A 24,140-nucleotide genomic window follows, 5' to 3' on the forward strand; every position below is an offset into this window, starting at 1 on the left:
TGGTTATTCTGTTTGACATGAGCTTTAAGCTAGTTAACTTTACTGCCTTGCAATGATAGCATTTATGGCCGCCACAGTATTGTCGGAATATACACACAAAAACAAATCAATATAACGCACACATGTCAGTTGCGTTTTGTGTTAAAGTAAACAAGTATTAGCTCTTGGATAAAGAAGGCAATATAATAAAAACTACTTTTCTATTTTTATTAATAAATAACGATTTCTGCCCTGAAGGTGACTTATAGATTTAATAATCAACAGTAGAGTTTTTGTTTACACCTTGTAAGTTTTACAGGTTATAGGTTAGTTCGTTAGTGTATCCTTCACTTTCTACCACCATTTCTTGTTAGAGTAGAGAAAGAACAAAAAAAAAAATGATGAGTAGAAAGGTCCATTGGTAGTTAACCTTTAAAAAAAAGCAATAAAATTAACAATAAAATATATAAAGACACACTTGTAAAAATTATAATTTACACCTTTATACCCTAGGGCTGAATTAGCGCCGAAGTTGTGTCCGTTCTTGGGATGTTGGTAATGAGCAGCATTCTCTCTCACACTCAGTTCTTTAGTTCAGGGCACGGGAGGTGTGAAAATTGAAAACCCAATAATCAACTGGCCGCTCTGCAAACCTGGCTTCCAAAAAGAAATATCTAAATCTAATTTGTTCATTTACAAAGTAAGTTTTTTTTGTACACGGCTTTAGACACGAATAGCGTTTTTTCAAAAAAAAAAAAGTTCAGTTTCTCATGATCAGCGACAAAAAAAAAAGCGCTGCAAGGCAATAAATGGATTATCGATTTATCAATCGATATGTTATCGGGAGGCGTAAAATAAAGCGAGGGTAGGGGGCTCCGAGGGAATCTACCGAGATTATAGTCGATGAAGCTTAAGACACGACTGCATTTTCACTTTCGACGAACGAAAAGAAAGATTGATAAGGGATCATCGCTTAGGTTGACTACAAAATCGAAAGTCGAATCAATAATTCCAGCTTCCCCGGATTTGAGAAATGGATCCTCTTAGAATTCCTGTCTGTTTAGCGCCATTAGTCAACACAATGAAACTTAAAACAAGTTTCATATTCACTTTCTTTATTTGCTTGCAATTTTATTTTAAATTTAAGGCGCGTCAACATCCAAGGTTATTGGCACCAGAAGCTTTCTTTTTTTCACTGCACTGCCGTCTTTCTGGACAGTGTTCTCTCACTAAAGACATATTAATTAAAGTTTTCTAGTAATGTCCACGGATTGTTGGCTAACCAATTAGTATCAATAAAATTATACAGTTTAGAAATTTCTTACCTGACTTTTACTTTTCTAAGAGGAAATATCTCGAAAGGCAAACTGGGATGCAATTTTCTTTCTTTCCTTTTTTTTTTTTTTTTTTTTTTTGAAGACCACCCAAGATGCAGGGACTACCTTGGCGTGCATACTTAACCTACACGAACGGTAGAAGTAGGGACAACAGGGGAATTTTCGTCTGTTCTTTGATTGGGCTTGTTTTCACTATGCGCGGGATAACTAACAGGTTTGCCTACCTAGAGAAAAAAGAAAAGATTACGATTCTACTAATTAAAGGTACCTAGTGTTTTTGAAGTGTGTTAAAATATTTCTATAAGTAAACTACACAAGAACAGTCGAAAAAAATAAGTCGGTTGGAGGTTCAAGTCAAATTTTGTTCAAGATATCTGCTTGTACTGTACATATACACTGTACATCCGGTGATAACTGTTACTAGCAGTAAGAGGAATTAAGAGAACCAGCTGGGATGGTTGCTTCAGACTACTCACATAAATCTCCCTAATCCATCCCAACAGCCAAGTTGATGGTTTTTTCAACCCCCAGTCAGCGGGATATTATTCATCCAAACTGGCTTCTCCATACTGTCCGTACATGCCGGGCCTTCCCTCTACTACTTCCAGTAGAGTATCATCATCGAAACTTTAATGATGTAGTTGAATGCACAGTGGTGACATCCTCTGTAAGCTTAAAGCAGTGGCTGTCTTGTAAATACCCAAACACTAGGCTTTGAAGAGAGCAAAAAGTAAGATTATTTGATGCCATTATGATTTATGGGTCCCATCTTCGTACACAGACACACAGACAGACATGCAAACACGCTCTTTAGTATTCAAATAAAGCTGAGATAGACTTAGAGTAGTAAAAAAAAAGAAACTTGAACAGTGTAGATTATATTACCTCCTTACTGAATTATGCAACGAAATAAAGAAATATCCGAGGAAAAGAGAGAAGATCCCCTTCCCCTCTCCCATTGCGGCCAAAACCCAGGTTTTTTTGCCTTGGGAGGGAGAGAGGGGCACCCCTCACAAGCCAAAACCTCCCCCTCACTTACGTGGACTTTATATTTATTTCACTTTATAATACTTTATGAATTATTACTATCCTCCAGTAATGCTTACCGCATGAATTTTTTAACGGAAAGACCTGTTCTCTCTGATCTCTCCATTGGCCACATTCATCACTACTCCTAACCAGACAGAATTAAACATTAAAAAAAAAAAAATCACCCTTTTGATTCCTATAATTTACGAAATTAATTTTTCTTGACTCTTAGAATTGTAAAAATATATTTAATGTATAAAAATAAAAGGAAACCTAGGGCGAACACTCCGGATATTCTGTTACTACAGTTCTCAGGATTCTATCTTATACATAGAATCCGGAAGAAAATCCAAACAAGTCAAAAATTCCATTCAGAAAAGTGGTACTTCCGGTAGTTGAATGTTTAATAATGTTATTCGGATTGGTATTTTGAATTTCAACAACGCATTGTAACTAGCAATGACAAAACGTGCGAAACTTCTTTACAGATTACTTGGACGACGCTCCAAATTGCCCTTAGAACTCAAACGTTTAACATACAACACTATCCTCAAACCTATGTGGACATTTCGGACTAGAGCTGTGGGATTCAGCTAAACCTACAAACATACGGACAGTACCTAACATTTCAATCAAAACTCCTCCGACAGATAGCTGACGCTCCTTTCTACGGTGACTAACCTCACTCTTCACAACGACCTCAACATTCCCTTCATAGACCAACTCGCTAAGACTAAATACCAAAAATTCCATACTGCTCTCTCGACCAGCTCTAATCCACTTGTACTGTCTCCCACTTCTTCTGACATCCCTAATACTCCTTGCCGACTAAATCGCCAGTGGCCCTGCGACTTCCTTACAGTCTGAAGACCTAAATATAATTATTCTCCTATCTCTTCTCTCTCCTCTCTCCTCCTCACATTCTCCTCTCTCAGATAGAGAGTGCTACCGCTGGGTAGTTTCTCTCCTCCTGCTCTCCTCACGCACCAGTTCATCAGAGTCTTCATAGTTATTTACTTATTGTATACTGTATACAGATTGAAAATTACAAAATAAATTAAAAAAAAAACTCATTGTAACTAGCAAATTGTAAGTTTAAGTTAGGTTTCTTTCCATTTAAGTTTCCCAATTTCCACATAGTCCAAATCTCTACATCAATCTGATTAGTCTAGCCCCTGATGATGAATAAAAATCTGAAACTGGTTAGCAATGCAATAAACGTGCGAAATGCGGCGGATAAAATCAGAGACATTAACCAGCGCAGGAAATCAAATCATATTTTTATTGAAATAATATTTAGATAAATTCAATACAAATTTTAAAAAATTTCGGTTAACTTGGGCCTTAATTACCTTAAATTTCCTAAATTTTGCTGGTTCTCTCTAACGTGCGTATTTTGTAAAATGTACGGTGATTTTTTTTTTTTTTTTATCAGCGAACAAAACTTAATAAATGAGCAGGTGTCCGCATGCAGCAAGTTGGAGCGCCCTGAACCGGTAGAGGGGAGGGGTTTTTATACCCTCTCTTACTCTTAATTTATAGCGCTAAGCCTTTACTCTTAATATGTCCTAAGAGCAATCTTTTTAGCGGCAAAAACCTCCCGCCTAAACCCGTCTCTTTGTGTTACGGACAAGCATTAACAAAACACTTCACACTTCCATTAATAGGAGCAAAGCGATGGCCTCTTCTCGTGAATAGAGTGAACTTTATTACTTACATTGATCTCATTTATATACTCGAGTAGTAGTGTGTGAATGCACGCACACGAATGAGCACACTCTAGCGGTCGGCGCGCTAAAGGTAAGAGCTAACTAGTACCCAGGAGATGTGTTAGCTTTAGTTAATTAAACTGCCGGTTAGCTAGAGGAAGGTCAGTTTGGTTGGAGGAATTTGTTAAGGAGGTGTTAAGTCTGCTGGTACCAGATCCTTCTTGAGACAGCCTTCCTAGGCTAACTGGGCTAAGATGGAACTAATTAAAAGAAAAATCTTACGATTTAGATTTCAGCTTCAATATGGTTTCTTTAGCCTTGCTTTTATTTGCCTATTAAAAGTAAAAAATTAAGTAATCGCCTATTTTTTCAGGCGGGGCTTAACATCTATTTACTACAACAACTACCATTTACTAGGTGTCGTGGACCGAGGCGAATAGCAAACATACTTTACTATTTCTCATTTAATCATTAAATAAAATCCAAGGCTAAGACCGGGAATTGAACCCAGTACCACAATGCATACTAACTTCGCAGGTCTCATTATTTGCCCATTAATTTCCATTCATTTGGCGATTATCCATCCTAAGGTGGGTGGGAGCAAAGTACTCCCACTTCTTGAATAAATTACACTATAAAACCGGAAGTTCCACGAGATTTTTCTGTCACGATTTTCATTAAAATTCGAATGAAACCATTTTTCTGCGAGGGGATGTTACAGCTTTTTTTTCCTAAAGTGCAATCGCAATATAATTTATGGACTTATCTCCTATTGAGGATAGTAAATGTAGCTAAAACTCTAAATTCAGAGAAAAATGGCTAACCGGAAATGCCATTTTAGTAATTATTTATATTTGATTTTACGTTTAAAGTGAAAAAGTACACTATTGATGTCTACTTCCGGCTAGTACGAATTGTAAGTTCTAGAGGAATGCATTAAGAGACAGTTGTAAGAGTGTTCACCAGATCTCTTCTCTCGATAAATTGCAAAATGGTACCCCCTCCTCGAATGGCAAGTATTCTCATTAGATAAAAAAAGGGTTCAGTTAACTTCCACCCCTCTAGAAGCGCATTGTAAAAAAATTGAAAAAGTAAAAACCAGTACTGCAGAAAAGGTTATGCAAGTTTCAGAGACCCCCTCCTTCCAAGTTTATTTAAAAAGTTTTTTTTTTCTTGCCATCAACATGTCTTCCTCCATGACAAGTTGAATTTAGTGATCAACAAAAACATAAATTGCTTCACCCAAGAAAATGGATGCAACTTAAAGGCGCTTAATGGTGGAAAAAAAAGGCAATCTGATTGAGGTCGGAACTTTTTCACAGCATGATCATCCCTAGAGCGTTGCTTAATCCTTAGTAATAAAAAAAAGACTCCGAGTCCTTCCCCTAACATATAGAAGCAAACCTTTTAATAACTCTTACATAATTTCATGTAAATGAAGTAAAAAAAAAAAGTTAATCTTGTGTGAACATTCTGTCCCTCAATAAAATGCTCAAGTTAATATTTACGAACATTTTAACGGACCTCAAAAAGCCCAAGACAAATTTTCACTGAAAAATTATTAAAAATAAAAACTTTAAATATAAAATTTAAAAGAACATTTTTGAAACAAAATCTCAGAAAAGTGAACAGTCCATTCGGTAAAATGTTAATATGTCGACCTCAAAATCGTGCATTATATTCAAATGTAGCTTTAGGGAAAACGCCTATCGACTCCCTTCTCCCAGTTGTGCCCTTCATTGAACTTTCCTGGGAGATTCCTGTCTGGGGTAAAACTACTAGACCATCAACAGTACAAAACGTGTTCAAAGTTCAAAGAAAATTGATGGTAACATTGCTGAAAATGAAATCTCGAAAACCTCAAGAATCCGCTCTGTGAAGTGGTACCATTTGAAGTTCCAGTCAATGTTAATACATTAAAGCTTGGGTTAATATGTGAAACTTGGGTTTGAATCTTTTTGTGCGGGAAAAAGTGGTAGAGTTATTTGAGGGTTTGGGGTGGCTCACGCCGTTAATTGCGTCATATAAGGATGAACATTTATTTTCGTAAATACGTCAAGCCTATAGAAAGAACTTAAGTATCTAGTCTGTATTATTGCTAAGACTGCCGGCAATTCTTCTATCCTTACTTCAATATTATTGTCATTAACGAAAGATTTTAGCAAACTATTGACCGTCTTAGGAGTGAATTCCGTACATACTGTTTATAGACTGACAGAAAAAATGTATTTCCTGTAAAAAGAAAACTTTTACACGATTTCAATACCTTTTCATTAAATAAAAAAAGTAAAAAGGCCTATTGAATTGTTCAGCTATTACAAAAAAAATAAAACTCATTAGTTTGAAATGAAGTAGAAGCTGTCCATTTCCGGGCTCGAAAGGACCACCCGTGGGTGATAGGGAATGATGGAAGGTTAAAGAGTCCCTAGATGAGTTCATTTATATGCACATCCACCTGTTTGCTGAAACTCTTTCAGAATAAAAAATAGTAAAGTAAAAAAAAACAAAACGAAGAACTATGCAGACTCAAAATGCGAACCTTTAAAGCTAAAATAATCTCCATAAATCAAAAAAATAAAAAATCAGACAAAAAAAAAAAGCAGAAACAATATACACCTGTAGAACTGTATCAGAAAGCTGTTTGAAAGGGGAAATTCAATTATTGTTTTTTGCTAAACCAATCATGAATTCAATTAACCTTTCCCGTTGCAACCAACCTCCCCCTCTGGCTGTTTGTAACCTTCTCATAGGTTTCCAGAAGGTTGTGTTTGTGTGTGTGTAAAAAGCATTTTGCCAGTAAAAATTCTGGTGCTACATATGAAATCAATGAGATTAATTATTGTTTTCTCTTATACTTCCTTGTATGAGAATCGTGACATTTCTAACAAATAACATTTTTACCAGAAAAGCAAGTTTTTTGAGATAGACTGGTTCTACAAAAGTGTGTTTTTAGAGTTTTAGAAAATAATCTATTGCTAACTTGAAATCTCACAATGCCGAAAAATCATTTACCTTGAAAAAATTCCAAATTCATTTAATAGACATTTATTTGTATCTGCAGCATTTTAAAGGTAATCAGTGATATCATTTTCTTGAAAATCACGAGATGAAAAACCGCATGAATAAAGTCGTTATATTGGTTGACGGATTTTGGCCAAAAATTGATTGTTTGAAGTGACAAAATGCTAAAACAAAATACCAACTTCCACCATCTGCAGAGGCTGAGCTCATCTCTTGTGAGTAATACCTGTGAAGATGTTTTATGAACCCTTTCTGGGTCCTATAGGATTAGAAACCTTACATAGCTACTAGTACTTACTACCTCTTCACAACCCAGCCACATTCATGGAAATGATTGGAAAAACGTGGGCAGAAAGTGAGTAGTCACTTGCGGCAAATATTTGCAGTTAAAAGGTCGTGTGAGTTGTGCTTATTTTTACATTAATACTGTTGTGATCTTGCGAAAACCTTACAAAATATTGAATAAACAAAGTCTTGATTCAACATGGTCTAATAACGCATTTATATTTATCTATTTTTTGTAAGGCGCGTCAACTGTAAAGATCATTGGCGCTTTGAGCTTTTACAATGCACTGCCAGCCTCTGAACAGTGTTCTTTCCTTACAGATAACACTGATCTCTGCCGGACTGTAAACTGTAAGAACCTTCTATGAAGAGAAAATCCTGGATTCGAACCCAGGTTCTCCGCGTGGGAATCCACCTCCTATGCTAATCATCTGAGCTAATCTCTTCTCTCTAATTATCCTACTCTCTGCGAATTAGAAAATGAAATATTAATTCCAAATTAAATGATGATCTTACTATTGTTGATGATATTAATAATGACGTATATTTAATAATGAATGATATAACTGACTATACACTGCAGATGCAGCTAGTTAAGATAAGAAGAGTTGATGCCTAAGGCTACCTAATCTACAAATCTAGCCAAGTTTATTCAAATTGAATTAAATCTCAATCTATTATTTACTTTAATTATTACTTTTTTTTTGAAAGTTTAAATTACAGGTATTCCCTCGAGGTCGTGTTTTTTATTTATATTTTTCGGTAATTTTTACCTTCCTTAAGGCGACTCGTTAAATACCTCTTAGTAAATGGAAACATTAGCATGTCCACATTACCATTACATTGCAATATCTACCATTAAGATATTCCAGATTTCTTGAATAATCTCTATAATAATATTTAATTAGTATTCAAAATAAATTCTAGTGGCTATTTTGCTTTCTCTTACTCCACATAAGAGGAAGTTTGGATATAGTGCAGTTTCTGTTTTGAGTATAATAATCGGAAATATATGTTTCAAGTGTGAATGCGGTTGGGTTTACGGAATTTCTCAAAAACGTTCTGATATTATGTTTTGGTACTTCGCTAACAAACAATACTTAAATTTTGGCTGAACTCCATGAAGTAGAAATGCAGCTGATTCAATTTTTCTCTTAAGTGGCTCCCATGATTTTGTTTAAAGTTTGTACATTGACCAAGTATATACAAACTTCATTTTTATTGAAACATTTGCCGAGGGAAATGGTTTTTTTAAAAAAAATTCTAAAGGCACTTCCACGACAAGCACAGTTTTCGAGAAAATTCCAAAAAAATGAAATGGTATTGCCGGTTGAGAGATTTTAATCTCATTCATAGTTCATTCCAGGGATTTTTTAAAAAAATATTTTGTTCACACTCAAAAAGCACATTTATTGATTCAGAGCTCCTCAAAACTAGACATTACCTGTGAAAACGTAATACGATCCGATCGCCTTACTACCTTTTGCTTTGCTAGAGTTTCCAATCAGAAGACACCAAGGAAGATTAATCATGATCAAAGAAGAAACATATTAAGAATTTCATTCTCTAGCTCTCGTCAAATAACTACTATCTCTTTGAAGTATAACACAAAACCGAACAGGACATAATGTGTCAAAACAGAAACTAATCATAATATATCTGACTGGATATATTAACTTTATTATACATAATATGTACTTAAAAGAGTTATGAATGCGAACTTACATTAGTTCTCGGCATGAGGTCCACACCTTTTGTCACAGCTGGACATCCTAGATCCTCACTGAACATTATCAGCTTTCATGTCTCTTCCAAATGAAGAGGTTTCAAAACGGTTTACTAACGTTAATTTATTGCTGGCCCGGGACAAGATGTTTTGGTAATTGGAGTTTTTTTTAAATGCCTTGTGGTTCATCTTTGTATATGCTACCATAGTCACTAAATAGTTTTTGAGGCCACAAAGATTTTCAACCATTAACCACCATGCCATTTTCTAATCAATGAGAAATTTTGACTTTTTCCAAACCCCTCTAAAGATTTTCGTGTAATATAGAATCCACCCTAACTCAGGGTGTTTATGCAAAACATTTCGTTTAGCTGCCGCTCAAAACTGCCACTTTATTAAATCGATACTGATCAAAACTATTTATTTCCACAATTTTTCCTGGGAAAAATTTAATTTGGGCATTTTGATGTCCCAAATTTTGATTAAATTTGTCAACAAGTCGAGAATTGCTGTCGTAGAAGCGATCACACCGCTAAATAAAGTCTGCATTCTGTACTTACAGCAATGTTAAGCTTTAAGGGTAAAATTAAGATGCTAAATTTAAATTTTAGGAACAAGAAAAGTTTTTATATATAATAAAATAAAGAATGCAGCTGCTGGTCCTTAGATTTTTTCTCTTCATAGGAGCTTCTGTCCAGTCATGGACAACCTCAGTCTGGTGGCTGGAGGGTGCACACGGAAAAGCTCCGAGCGCCAATGATAGATGTTTACACCTCTTAAAAACAAATAAATAAAAAGAAAACTAACTAAATAAAAAATATTCTTTATTAACTAAAACATTCCTCATAAATATTTATATAAGCATTTCATGGTGACTAGATAAATCACAAAACACCTATTAATAGTTTTCTTTTAAAGGCAATAACAATTGCACTAGATCTATCAATACAGGAAATTGCATTTTTATTAACAATACAAAATAATGTAGAAACTGTCCAAGTTCTTGCAAATGGTATTCGATCAAAAGGTTTACTTCCATTATTCCAAACTCTATCAATGTTAGTGTCTTAAAATTATACTTTAACTTTATATCTATTCACCACCTTCTCGAAACAGTTTGTGCTTTTAAAGTATTATTGCAGAAGTATTTACAGTGTTAAGTTTTGACAGAATAGAACACGCTCGGTTACCAGGTTAATTACATACTTATTACTATTGCTTGAAAAAATGAAAACAACAATTATATATAAATACGCGCAGCTTAGAGCCTAGACTGGGTTCCCACACAATGAGATATATGAACTAATCTTGAATCGTGAGAACCCCTGAGGAGCCTGGGGCGCTAGATGTAAGAGAGGGGGGATGAATCCTACAGTTGAACTGGTCACTGAAATCAACGGCAAGTGTTTCAGCATATTCCAGAAGAATATGCAGGGTTTGTGAAAGAAGCAAGATGAAATGGCTCCAGTTCAGTGCGCAGTCTTTACCAGTATCCCGGTGATAGCAAGCTCTCGATGAAAGCAATATCAGGAAAATACTCTAAGGAAACTTTGAACAAGGTTAAAAAGTTACAAAAGCGTTTCTTTTTTTAAGATGAGGGTTGAGATCGAACAATTGGAAAAAGTTGAACAGATGATTACGAAAATTACTTCCCTAAAACTATTTCAGTGATTTTTCGGGGGAAAAAGGTTAAAATGACGGAAAAAATATATTAAAACTGTCCGGTAGGACAGTTGTATAAGGGTTGATCATCAAAAACTGCACGAAAAAGCGTTAGGTTTAAAAACACCCAACTTTGACAATTTTTTTCTCTTTTTCTATAAAAGATAAAATTCCCAAATTTTCTTTAAAATATAGGGCAAATCCTCCTTTATGACTGTAATTTTTTTGCAACAAGCTAGATTTGATAGATATTGAGAAAAAAGATGCTCAAAATGAGCAAAAACGGCATTTTCAAAAAATGTTCTTGTTCTTGTTCTTCTTGTTGTTGTTGTTACCTTTTTTGTAAACAACGTAGCGCCTAAACGCGTGAACCGATTTTCATGAATGAGATGTCATTCGATTCGGAATTTTATGTAGATGTGCCTTTTGGGGGTCGCGACGCTGTACATGGAATGGGAGAGGAGTTAGCCCCTTTTATGTAAGGCCCCCTCCAAAATTATTATCATTAATTACTCTGTAAATCTTAGCCCGATTTTGATAAAATTTGGTAGGATGACAGGGTTTGGGCTCCCCTACCTAACATTAAAGCGACGATCTGCTCTTACACTTGTTAAGGGGAAGTATAGCAATCGTTTCAAATTATCGAAACGTAAACCGATTTTCATGAATAAAGTGTCATTCGAATCGAAATTTTGTACAGATTTGCACTTTAAAAGTCTCGACGCTGTGCCTCATAAGGAGGGGAGTTTGCCCCACCCAAGTAAGGCCCTTTCTAAAACTATTATTACCAATATTTCTATAACGGTTAGTCCGATTTTGATAAAATTTAGTAAGAAGAAGTGGTTAAAGCTCCTCTACGTGGCTGTGAAGTGCCATCATGCTCTTACACCTACTAAGAGGAAGTATTGCAATCGTTAAAATTTTCAATGAGTGAACCGATTTTCATCAATGAATTGTAGTTCGATTCAAAATCTTTGCCTCTTTGCCTTTTAGGGAGAAGTACTGTAATCGCAGTTTATTTTTCTTACTCCTCTTAAAGGGAAGTACTGAAATCGCAGTTTAATTTTGCTATTTACGTACAAATTACCTTCCTATTTTATTCAAAACGCTTTCTCAAAAAAATTGTTATTGAGGATGGTTTGGGGACCGCAAATATAATCATTCTTTAAAAAGATCTGTCCAGTGGTAGTAACTCCGACTTAACACCTTTTCAGGTTATAATGATAAAATTAAATTTATTATTCCCAATTTTAATAAAATCTGAAAAGCAGATATGTAACTTTGCAAAACATACAAAAAAGAAAATCTATCCAAAAGGTACAAAAATCTCTTTAACAAAAACTTACAGTTTAAAATGTTAAGTATAAGGGTTGATTAAACGCCAAAAGGTACACAAATCAGCTAGTACCCAACATTTCATTGATATTATTTTAAGTAATTTTACTACATTAATTTTCATTAATATTTTTTTGAATTTATTAGATGTTTCACAGACCCTTATGCTGGCCAGTTCATTCATTTTCTTTTTCTTTTCTTTTATGATTTAAGTCGCGTCAACATCAAGGTTATTGGCGCCCGGAGCTTTTTTCAGTGCACTGCCGGCCTCCGGACAGTGTTCTCTCGTTACAGACAACTCTGTCCATCACCCGGACAGTGAGCTGTAAGAAGCTCTTAGAAAGAGAAAATCTAAGGGTCAGCAGCTGGATTCGAACCCGGAACCTCCACGTGGGAATCCAATATGCTAACCGCATAGCTAATCCCTTCCCTTTGTTCATTCATAATATTTTATTTTTTTGTTATAATTATGATAAAATGTATATTATATTTTCGTAATTAAATAGGTACTTTATTTTAGCTTTATTCCAAATTATTCTTCTGATTTATCTTTATTATGCTCTTTATTCTGAATAGTCACATATATCGTATGTATGTACATGCACGTTAAAGTAAAAAAAGACAAAGGCAGAGTCGGCTACTATTTAAATTTGAATCACGGATTTAAAACAATATTTCAGTCTAGAATTCGTCTTTCCGAAGTATTTGTGAGCACAAATAACGCGTAGGTAATATCAAGTAAATTATTCAACAATAATTATTCATTTCTCAATTGTAATTTAATGTAGTCCCTCTAATTTTACTTATAGTAAAATACTGGAATAATTATGTTAGCTGTCATAAAAATATGCATATCTTATTTATCTTATTACAGTCATTCTAAGTTAAATGGTGTTCTACTTGAACAAATATTTTGTAGATTAAAATGGCCAGCATAAGGGTCTGTGAAACATCTAATAAATTCAAAAAAATATTAATGAAAATTAATGTACTAAAATTACTTAAAATAATATCAATGAAATGTTGGGTACTAGCTGATTTGTGTACCTTTTGGCGTTTAATCAACCCTTATACTTAACATTTTAAACTGTAAGTTTTTGTTAAAGAGATATATATAAAGCTTACAAAATGTAGAATCGGGAAAAATGCTTGTTTTGTGGGAATTTTCTTCGCGCTTGCGTATAATCTATAGAATCCACAGTTAAGATACGAAGCATAACTTCAGTTGTATTAATAAAATTAGATCAAAAAACAATAGACTAACAAGTTTTTTAATATGACTGAAATTTGATTGATTATAAATTCAAACTTTTAACCGGCCTAGTTTAGGTTATATAAATATAAATATTTTAACTAAGAACATTCTAGGTTTACTAATAAAATATAAACTTATACTAAGCTATTAGCTTAAATAATTGAACTATTTAATGTTAATTCATATTTAAAATTAGTTTTTCTAAAAAATATCTATCAATTTCTTAACGTATATGTAACAAATTTTATGTAGATTTTAAAAATAAGCATTAGCTACTTGGCTAAGCATCGAGCTAGTTGGATTATAAGAATTGTATCAAATTATAGATGCTTATTTATCTATCTGACAAATACAATTAATTAAAATTCTGATATTATTTTCCTAAAAACAAAAATACCGTCTAACTCAAAGGGACTTTTATCTTTTATGGACTAGAACTACGAAGTCTTTTTAGGATTTCTGGCCGGAGCTGGTGAAATAGGCGAGGCCGGTCTACAGGGCACTTTGTAGATTAAGTCACAACCTTGATAGTATTGTGTGGGATGGACTGTCCAATATTTCTCCGCTGTTTTCTCGGCTGTGCCCATTTCTAGATGTTGACCAGTAGCCACGACTAGAGGATGTCCTGGATGGTAACCATCTTTTAGCATTAGTTCACGAAGACGCAGTCTGGTTTTCTCTCTATAGCCAGCGAATGGCTCTTCGATGGCACGCATTGTCTGCGAGGAAAAAAAGAAAAAAGAACCATATTATTAGCGAATATTAATCAACCAGAAGCAATAAACTATGGAGGAAAAATAAATCTGGCGTTTACTCTCAGACGACTATCTCTAAGTCGAAATACAATTATAAATGATAGATTTTCATAAAAGCTAAATTTTTCTAATTTGGAGTGATGATTTCTTAAATAAAGCGTCTATTTATTACATTAACATGTTTTTCTTGACGAGATAAACATAGATTCTCCAAACACCCAGAACACACTTAAAACCATTTTTTTCAGCAAAACAAATTCCACGATTATTCTGAAAACGGGTATTAGTGCATTTTTAAAACATTTTTGTGAACATCTTTACATGATAGCTACAACTTTATTAATTTTAGGACACTTCTGGTAATTTTTCGAATTTGTTTTTCAATAGAATTTACAATTTGGAGGTTTTTCTTTTTTTCTTTACACAGAGTATATCACTTAACATTCATACAAAAGCAAAGCACTTTAATTTGAAAGTTTTTACCAGACTTTTTAGCAGTTCTCAAGAATGATTCTGAAATTCATACAATGACTTTCCTTAACTTCAATAAAGAGATTAAAATTGAAATTTTTTGAAGCAATTCCCCTCAATAGTACGTCTTCAATTTTGAAATTTTACTTATAACTTTTTTGACTTTAGGGGATTCCGGAATATATATTTCCAAAGAAAAATTATTTTCAACGTTTGATCGTTTAAATACTTGGTCTTACTCAGCAAATAAGGCTGAATGAGCGTTAGATGAAACATTGATTGTAAACGTTCTAATAATTTCTCGAAACCTATTAGATCTGGGTGGTTGCAAAAAAATTACAGTTATGAAGGAGGGTTTGGAGTAAGATTTAAAGAAAATTTGGGAATTTTATCTTTTATAGAAAAAGAGAAAAAAATTGTCAAAGTTGGGTGTTTTTCAACGTTACGCTTTTTCGTGCAGTTTTTGATGGTCAACCCTTATACAACTGTCCTACCGGACAGTTTTAATAAAAGTATTGTTTACCTCATACGAGCCAAACCAAACTACATTATATGCGTCCATTATATCAGTATCTATAAGAGAGAAAACTGAAAAAATTATTCCAAAAACAGGAACAGATAAAACCGGTGCAATTGTAGAAATAAATCTGATGATGTACAGAAATGCAATCTTTAATTTCAAGCTAGTGAACAACTCACCACAGAACTGAACGTTTAACTAACTGAATTTTAAAGAACAACGATGTAGGTAAGTAGTCAGGACCAACTAACAATGCTAAAATTTGGAACAGACTTCACTTATAAACTATGGTAACGGTACCCACTTTGTTTTCATAGGGGAAGGTTTATGTCAGGTTTTAATTTTTTTCTTTTATATAATTTTGAGACTAAGAATGGTTTCAGGTAGGTAAAAAGCGATTAGTATTGTGATTCTAGAATAACTGGATTTTCATTGTCCACCTATTAATGGCTAATTTTATTTATAATATGAGCAAAAAAAAATGTTTAAACAAATGTGGTGTACAATTCATTATATTATTAATATTACCATTCACACGATTCTCACGAGTCATAAATACTGATCAAACTCAAATACAATAGTAACTACCAACCCGCTGTAGAGGGGTAAAACAGTTAAGGACAATCATTTTCTTGACCTAAACACCCGTACTCTTAAAAGAGAGGGTATCTACTCCTTCAACATCTACTTGGTTTTCTGGGAATGTTCACGACACTTCTTAGGTGCGCGTCACTTCAGAAGAGGGTTGTTATTCCGAGAGAAGATCTGGTTTCTTTTGTAGGCAATGTTTTTGGCACGTCCCCAACTATGGGTCACATATATGGGTTCGCTAAACCCAAATTTCTGCAAGTACCTCTGCATGCCCTGTGTGAATTTGTGAGTTATTGGAGTTTCATTATTGAGGGAATACTCACATAGATCTCCTTTGTCGATTAAAAATCCACATTAGGCGTAGCTTAGGACATCGCGGTTTCAAGCGGCGAGGTGAATTATGGAGCGGGAAGTGGCGGCAAAGAAGGCTTGTACAGCAAGATTAGAATGACTGGAGAGATATTATTGAGGAAAATAAGAAAACGTGAGCTTATTAATAAAGCGAAAAAGTGAGTTAGGTAATAAAAGATTGTTAAGATCTTCATCGAGGAATCATTGGAGACATAGAAAAAAAAATCATTGACGATTCGTTTAAGGACTATGGATTAGAAGGCAAACTTCTGGATTTTAGAGGATTTAACGGATCCTCACAGTCCCTCTTTGACTGTCCGCTCAGTACGGGCCGTAAAAGTGTTTTTTTAAAAATAATTTTGTATGAGTGTCACAGAGAAATTCGGTCCTAGTAGCCGTCTTAGAAGACTACTGGCCTGATTAGTTTTGCCTTCAAGTTTTGGGTTCTTCTATCCAGGTAGAACCCCAGATAGCAGAATTGGTTAGATGTTAATGTATGTATGTTGGTTATATGTCAGTTCAGTCGGAAAGGATTTTTTTTGGTTTGAAAGTAATTTTCTCAACGAGAGCTCTGATCTACTTCAAGAGCAAAATGATCCATCATATTTCGTTAGGATTTAAGAGAGAGAGGCAGGGAGTGTGGAAAGTATACCGGTATCGTCAGCATAAGTAGTGATCATACATAATGTTACGATGAGTATAAGGAATTTGTAAAGAATAATTAGGAACAATTATTAAAACGACTCACCAGTTCGATGCCCATAATCGAAAAGAAAGATACTGAACACACACTAAACGACTAAAGTTAATTGATATAAACCACTTTAGAGAGGTTATACATACGTAAAGAAAGGTTAAAGAGTGTAACTTCAGAACTAAATACCAACAGCGATTGTTCTACTCAGTTTCAATTTAAGAAAAAACACGATAACAGTTCCCTCTAGAAATCTTAAGTTCTCAAAAGTAACATAAAATCCGTTGTTATGGATATAGTTGGACGTGACATTTAATATAAACAAGTAAATTTCTCCAGCCACAAGATTGTAAGTACGCCTTTGACGCATTCAATATAATTGTGTTACGCAAACTTTCCGGGGCATTTTTATTATAAGTTTTACTTCCTCTTACTCCTAGGAAGTACTGCGATCGTTTGGAATTAAGAAAACGGAGTTTTATCCATCAACTTTTCTAAACATGTGGTTGATAGAATTTCCGTGAAAAATTGTTTCTAATAGTTGAAAGAACTTTACGGATGCAATTAGCGTGCTAAGTTTAAAGATAATTGTTGCTACAATTTTTGAGGAATCTAAATATACTGAAAAATTCATCCAGTAAAGTGTGGATCTCTGATTGAGGGATTTATAGATCGCTGAGTCACTGTTGGATCCCAAGGCGAGACTCAAAAGTTTCAAGATTCTAAAGAATGTTTTTGTAATAGGTTTCGGACATCGTTTTCTAAAAATTACGGCAGACGTTTTCCAGTTAAAACTTTATTTGGAATACTTGAACGATCGGAATACATCTTTTTATTAGTAAGAAAAAGTAACAGTTGATAATCAAACCTTTACGAATCAACTATATTAAGATGTTATTCCAGTCGAGTATCATAAATTTAATTTTTTAGCCAGAGGGATGACTAAATCAGAGTGATATCTCGCTAGGGATCCGCCCCCTAAAAAACACCTGATCAGAGATAAAATTATGGGTGTTTGTTTTTCACGCACATCCACCCCGCTTCTTTCGTCTTGTTCAACTTTTGTTTGTTTATTCTGTTTGTATTAGGTTACCTGCAGTGTTTACATTTCAAGGTTTGGACACATATAGCCAGAGGCTCATAAGCACGTTAAAGCAAGTTCCAGGGTTCTTCTCAATTCCGTTCTTTTTTGATTGATTCATTTCCTTAAAAATGGTCCACACCTTAACTGATGATGTTATTTTTTTTTTTAATGAACTCAACCATAGTTTTTTTTTTTTAGAAAAGAGTTTTGATTTAGTGCTAGTTCTGTAGAAATATGTTCATCTAACTGATGTGTTATTCGAATAGGTTTTAACTTAACAAAACTAACAAACCAAATAAATGTCTATCTAATGAAAATCTATCTAATAAACGCCCCCTTCACTCGATTGTTAGTTTTAGCTCCTTTTTTTTTATTATTAACAACCTACAAGATATGAAGATGTCTGTCGGCAAACCTGCAATTATTAACACACTTGTAACCTACACTCTACCTTTTTTTCCTGCGACTGTAAGGTAAATCAAAGGTATTGTTTTTATGTGTTTTTAGATAACTGATGTGTAAGTAAACATCTTAAAAAAATGAAGATGCCAACTGTATTTCTGGGCTGCTAAAGGGACATTAGATTGTAAGTAAACAATACTTTTGTATATTTCTGTATGTAAATGTTGAAAAAATATTGTAAACGCCCAGCCGATTTTCTGTTACTACAATTTTCGAATTTGTAAGTTACATATGTATACCAAATCTTAAAACGCAAAAAATTCTTTATAACGTATAAAACTGTGCGTAAAAACTGAAATTACACATATAAATTAACTCAATCTCTTCTTAGAGTGCCATTAAACGAATTCCTTGAAATATTCAAAAAAATAGTTACAGGAAGGACGTGCAAAGTCTAGAAGCACAATTAGTAAAGTACATTTGGCTTTAATTGATACAGCCTCAACTTAATTAGAATTGATTAACTCAATTTTTGTCCTTGGTTTGGATTAAAAAAAAAAAACTATTTAAAAAAATTACGTACCATTTTCTGGTCAACCAAATAACTATGTACACATGTATTACAACTAGGACAATCTGTTACCATAGAAACATCTCCATGATGATGATGATGATGATACAGTACATGGACACATTCATGGGAGTAATTGTCTTAACTAGGCTTGACGTCATCTTTGTGAATGGTGATATCACTTGGGCTAATTGAATCAATTTACCGAATGGAGAATAATTCCCATTTTGATGGCAATGTTTCATTCAATATTTGTGAAGATATTTATTACTTTCTCCTAGTATGCTACGTAAGAGGAAGTCAAAATTTCGGTTACTTCACCGGAAGTATCTGGGTAGATGACTCAAAACTTTCGGAGTATGAAGAAAATTTGTGGGTTAGAACTCGTCGTGTGTTTTCACACCAGAATTTCACTTGCAGTAATAGGATAAATTTACTTTAAACGAATTTTGATACTAATTTTGCTTATCTTGATTAAGTTGGCCGAGTTATAATTGTGTTATACAATTTTAAGTTATACACCTTCCTCTGAAACAAGCGAAACATCTCTCCTAACTATGGCAATGTTAGAAAGAGAAGATAATAAATTGCAAATAATAAAAAAAAAAAACTTAATTTTTTGTAGTGAAAAGTTTGTATATGAGTCTATCAAGTATTCATGAATTATGTAAAGCCGACAACCGACTTCAAAACTTCTTTTTCTCTTCTAAATAATCCATCACTAAATGCATAAAACAGTAAGTTTTCTCAGTAATGCCAACCCTTACAACATTTTCTCTTCACTATTTCTCTTTGTATTTTCTTTTTGTTACATAAATGTTCTCGTCTAAAAATATTGATCCATTGCATGTACTTTGAATCATAACAAGAGTTGATTTGGTCATCTGAAATCCAGTTTGTACATAAATCATCTCTACTCTCTCTTAAGAGTCGAGCTTACCGGAAAAATCTGTTCTTAAGTCCAAAAATGTGGTTGGTATGTTTGTGACTAATTTTTGGTCAAGGTTGGGGTAAGCGAAACTTAAACTAAGAAAAATCGCTGGAAGTTGAAATTTGAAAACTAGTCTTGGCATCGTCTTTGAACCGAAGAAAATGCTTATTGAACCAATTTTTTTTATTTTTCTCAGACTTTTCTCTAAAACAGATCTTATGATTTTTCTTAAATCTAATATAATTACTGCGCATATATTGTACTACAATGAGAAAAAAGAAGCGATTAAGTCATTTATAATTCGATTAATAGGAAATATTCTGGACGAGTATGGTGGTTGGGTTTTCCAATTAAGTGTCATTTAAATATATTGTTTTCGGCTCTTATGTTATCAAAATACCAAATTCAAGGAAAATGGTGCACCGTTTTATTTTAGCTTTAAACAATTCTTTTTCGAAAATGGTACCTTTAAAATGTAAATGTTACCTTAAGTGGACTTGGATGACATTCAAATCAGCTGTTTTTAATTAGTTTTTAGAAATTTAAAGTTTTTAAGACAATGAAGGCACGTTTGTGAATATTTTGTTCTCTCTGACTCTCTAACACCCACCGTACTTCTGCACAGACTCATTCACGATCTTCCTCTTTACGAGAAATGACTTGCAATCCACCCAAATTTCGTTACCTAATCTAAAGAAAAAAGAAAAAGAAATTGAAGATAAATTACCTGCTGGATTTAGATTGAATGAAGTGAAGTCCGAGTATACTACGCTCGTTGCTGACTGAATCGTGAACTCTACACAACTGAGTTAAATAAAAAAAACTTAAGTTATGTCCACCAAATGTGTGTATGTATGTATATACAAACGTACACATATGTGCATGAAGTATAATGGGTCTAGAGGAGGGTTGTTGCTTTATTATGGACTATATGGTAGCTAAAATGTTCTAGCGAGAGTTCTAGCGGTCGTTGAACAGCTGCTAATTCAGTGCGTTTTTAACAGAGCAAAGAGGTTATATGACGGTTGGGTTTGGTAGACATCTGGCAGCCACACTTTTAACAACAGCGCATGCCATTCCACCCCTTGTGTGTGTATTGTCAACACTGTTTTAGTAGATAAAAACTAAAATTAAATTATTAATAAAGTTTTGTTTATCTACAGAAATGAGTTCGTATCGATAACATTTTATTTTTTATTAAAATGTTTTTATAAACCCTACCTAACTTTCAGCCCCATTCATTGCCCAGCTATCTCTGGCAAACATCAGGTGCGATAACTCACATGACTTCCTCTTCTACTGTTATTCTCGAGGAACTGGTCAGTGTGAATTTCATTACCACGACCATCTAATTTATATTTATATCCAGAGAGAGAGAGAGAGAGAGAGCTTCTCCCACTCACCCTCTCTTCACCTCTCAGTTTATTCCTGTGTTGGCAATTCGCCAAGCGACTTGGACAGGTGCCAAATTGTAAGATCTATGTTTGTTTATGAATGGAGCTGAAATATAACAGTTTTTATTTTGACGTTTATTTACATTACCAAAACAGAAGTAAAACTATCTTGCTAACATCGAAAGGTTTGAGTGGCAATTCACTTAAGTGGGTATAAAGCATTATTCCGTGGAGATGCTGTACGGGAAGTACGTATACTGTGCCAATCGTATCTGCATAGTTCCTTTTAAACAGATTCTGTAATGCACATTTACAAACGATTTCCTCTTTGCGCAGATTAAGTAATTAAATTTTCAAAAATTTTTTCAAATAATTATTATTTGACTTCCCCGGGGTTTTGTAGTTCACATCTCGTACACATATCAAAACATCCTTATTTATGACTTGTAAGAACTGAACTGATCCAATATGGACTTAGGCTGGAAACATAGTGGAGCGGCGTTGATAGCTGCTTCAGTTCAAAGAGGCCGACATTGCAGCGAGCAAAGAGTCGCTGGCACATAGTGACGAGTTTAGTCGCGTTCTTCTTTCGACGAGACATGATGGAGGAATTATTTCTATACGAAAATTCTTCCTTGGAAAATTTGGTATTTACAGCAGCTTAGTAGCAGGAGCTGCAGTGTACATGATATAAACAGGACTAGACATGAACTTGATGAATTCCATCACTTGTATCAACAACTTCGGGAGCATTCTGGCAAGTTTCATGCGTATTTTCGAATGTCTATTTCAACATTTGATTACATACTAACCAGTGTTGAAGGCATGTTAATCAAGAATAGGACGAATTTCAATGTTAACCCCATTAATACTGTCCCATTTCTTATCCAACACAAATCGGTTTTGATGTAGAGGATCCTTTTGGTCTCACAGAGGTTTCTTTAAAAAAAACTACACCAATAAATGCAGCAATATGCCATTTTAACCTAGAAAATTGAGCGCGATGAGAGCGAAGAAATTTAAACATGTCACAACGCGTTGCTCTACTCTCTATAGATAGCGTTGCTCTATCTTCGCTTTGCTTGAGTTTGTTTTCGCCGCTTTGCTCTTCCGCTATCAACGCCGCTCCCACTATGTTTCCAGCCTTAGGGAGCAGAATTGTAGGGCTGCGCCAAACCCGTCTTAACATTCAACCTAGACAATCCTTCCTGTCTAAAGAGTTTTGCAGCCCTGTAAATGTATCCGAAATGATCGCTTCAAGTACCTAGGTCCAATGAATTAGTCTACGCTTATTCCTAAATTTCCACCTCAATCTAGCAGATCACACCTGAACCTTCTTGTCCAATCTTTATCTACCCACTCCAGTCCTGATAATCTTCCACGATCTCTTAGCTTGCCAATCTGTTCCTTTTAACCTAGAGAGAGCTGGTTGGTTGTGGCCCATCCTCGGTAACATCCTGTATTATATATTCTGTTATATTCAATACTTTCTACAAAAAAAACAAAACAAAAATGGCGTCTAGAATTTCCTGTCAACTTGGTATATTATACGACTGAATGGCCCGGAAGTTGAATATAATTGTGAAAACTTGATCTCGGAAGTGTGGGTGAGTCAGGTGAGTGTGTTAGGACCAGATTCTTTTTTGAGGGTAAACTTTATAATCAATGAATATGTAAATAAGTTTATATAGAATTAAATGAATTAAAAGTCTCGTCACAGTCTTTCTCCTCTTTCAGAGTCAGTAGAAATTAATTTCTTTAAAAGAGAGAAAGAGAGGAGCGTAGCTAAACACCAGAATCCATTGTTATAATTCAAGTTAAATAAGGAGAAGAGAAAGCTCTTTGTGCGGGCGAATGGGGTGGCTGAGAGAAAGAGAAACTGTAAGGCTGGAGAAAGAGAAATCAGTTTAGTTTGCGCGCGCGGGAGAGAAGAGGAGAGAAACAGGCGGGAGCTCCCTCACACCAGACTGGAGCTAGTCTACACACATACTAAATCGATAAAAAGCACCGCTCATCTGCAAACTTATTTAAATGCTTTTGAATCAAGTCTAAGGGCGCTTTCCTCTGTGCTTTCCACTGACATTTCATTCACTCACTTCCTCCGCCATCTTCTTTATAAAATTACCCTCACAAATTGGCCTACTCTCGTTTCCCTTCGCCGTGTCTATTTTAAAAGCATTTGCAAATTACCTTTTGTACGTTATATTGGTACAAAAAGTTCCCTTTCAACAGAAACGAGAGAAAGAGCCCCATAACTGAGGCAGTGGCAGGAATGCTCTTTTTTCTCGCGACCTTCCGCTCCTATGAGCTACTCTCAACTTTAAGTGGGTCCGCTTTCTAGGCCACCATTTATTATTCTAAGTTTAATAAATGTTTAAATGAATTTAGTCCGCCGAGTTCATGCGAGTTTCTCTTGCTGCTATTTTGAAGATTCTAATTCCCAAATTTACTTGCTCACACTTAGAATTTTTAGGAACATATTTATCCCACATAAGTAGTTCCTAGAGTTAGGAACGTACGTGGCAATAAAAAAGGCCTCAATCTTTGGATACGTATTTTGCTAAAAGGGATGGAATCTATTCATTTAAAGTCGTCATAAGTTTTGTTTGAGAACCCTAAGGTAGTGTTGTTCCAAGAGCTGAGCTATAAGGCTATAAGGTTCGAGCCTTGAGCGCTCGAGCTCTCAGGGCTCAGCGGGTGGTTCGAGTGAGAGCTCGGAGCTGAAGCCTCACAGAGAGCTCGGTGAGCCTCCAAGGCTCGGCTCAAAAGGCTGGAGCTTTATTTTTTTATGTGAAGCATTTTATTTGTGCTAATTAATAAATTCATTTCTTAAAATAAAATCAAGTTATAGCAGCTAATGAATTTTTCAAACATATTTTTGTATAAATGAATACAATAATTTTTAAAATGTTCGTTGCTCATTGATAATTCGTCATTCCTTAAGAATTTTAAAAGGCTTGCACTTTGTGAGCGTCTTCAACTCCAGGTTTGTGAGCCTCCAACTTGAGCTTCACGGCTCGAGCTTCGAGGGCTATAAG

General features: G+C 34.6%; 2 protein-coding genes across 14 annotated transcripts in view; one reads left to right on the top strand and one right to left on the bottom strand.

The window, feature by feature from the left end:
- Positions 1-24,140, top strand: part of LOC141451743 (uncharacterized) — a 53,612-nt gene that overhangs the window by 7,640 nt on the left and 21,832 nt on the right. For 3 of the 6 annotated variants that reach the window (XM_074123363.1, XM_074123368.1, XM_074123366.1), the window contains exon 3: positions 18,312-18,390. The gene's annotated coding sequence lies outside the window, so the exon portion shown is untranslated. Of the gene's footprint in view, positions 1-16,925; positions 17,070-18,311; positions 18,391-24,140 lie in introns of those variants that run through there. The other 3 variants (XM_074123364.1, XM_074123367.1, XM_074123369.1) reach the window with 2 other exon arrangements.
- On the bottom strand, positions 2-21,021 carry LOC141451764 (uncharacterized). Of its 8 annotated transcripts, none has more exons than XR_012457092.1 (3): positions 9,086-9,159; positions 488-636; positions 2-409 (listed from the first exon to the last, which is right to left on the bottom strand). XR_012457092.1 is itself a non-coding variant. In XM_074123419.1 (3 exons), the coding sequence occupies exon 3, from the start codon at positions 14,052-14,054 to the stop codon at positions 13,776-13,778; it is 279 nt and encodes a 92-aa protein (XP_073979520.1). In that variant the 5' UTR covers positions 14,055-14,057; positions 20,436-20,512; positions 20,930-20,996; the 3' UTR covers positions 9,894-13,775. The 8 variants fall into 8 exon arrangements, 5 of the variants coding, with proteins under 5 accessions (XP_073979520.1, XP_073979521.1, XP_073979517.1 ...); XR_012457091.1 differs by lacking the exon at positions 9,086-9,159 and adding an exon at positions 20,436-20,901 and having other exon boundaries at positions 3-409; positions 488-632; XR_012457090.1 differs by having other exon boundaries at positions 19-409; positions 488-632; positions 9,086-9,183.

The sequence above is a fragment of the Rhodnius prolixus genome, unplaced genomic scaffold, assembly GCF_049639745.1.
Source record: "Rhodnius prolixus isolate KJV_2025 unplaced genomic scaffold, Rpr scaffold_14, whole genome shotgun sequence".
NCBI lineage: Eukaryota > Metazoa > Arthropoda > Insecta > Hemiptera > Reduviidae > Rhodnius > Rhodnius prolixus.

Coding starts and splice junctions, on each gene's coding strand:
- LOC141451764 (XM_074123416.1), bottom strand. CDS start 18,852: ATGGTAACAGATTGTCCTAGTTGTAATACATGTGTACATAGTTATTTG. Junction 14,058..18,789: donor ATTTGGTTGACCAGAAAATG/GTACGTAATTTT, acceptor TTTTCCTCGCAG/ACAATGCGTGCCATCGAAGA.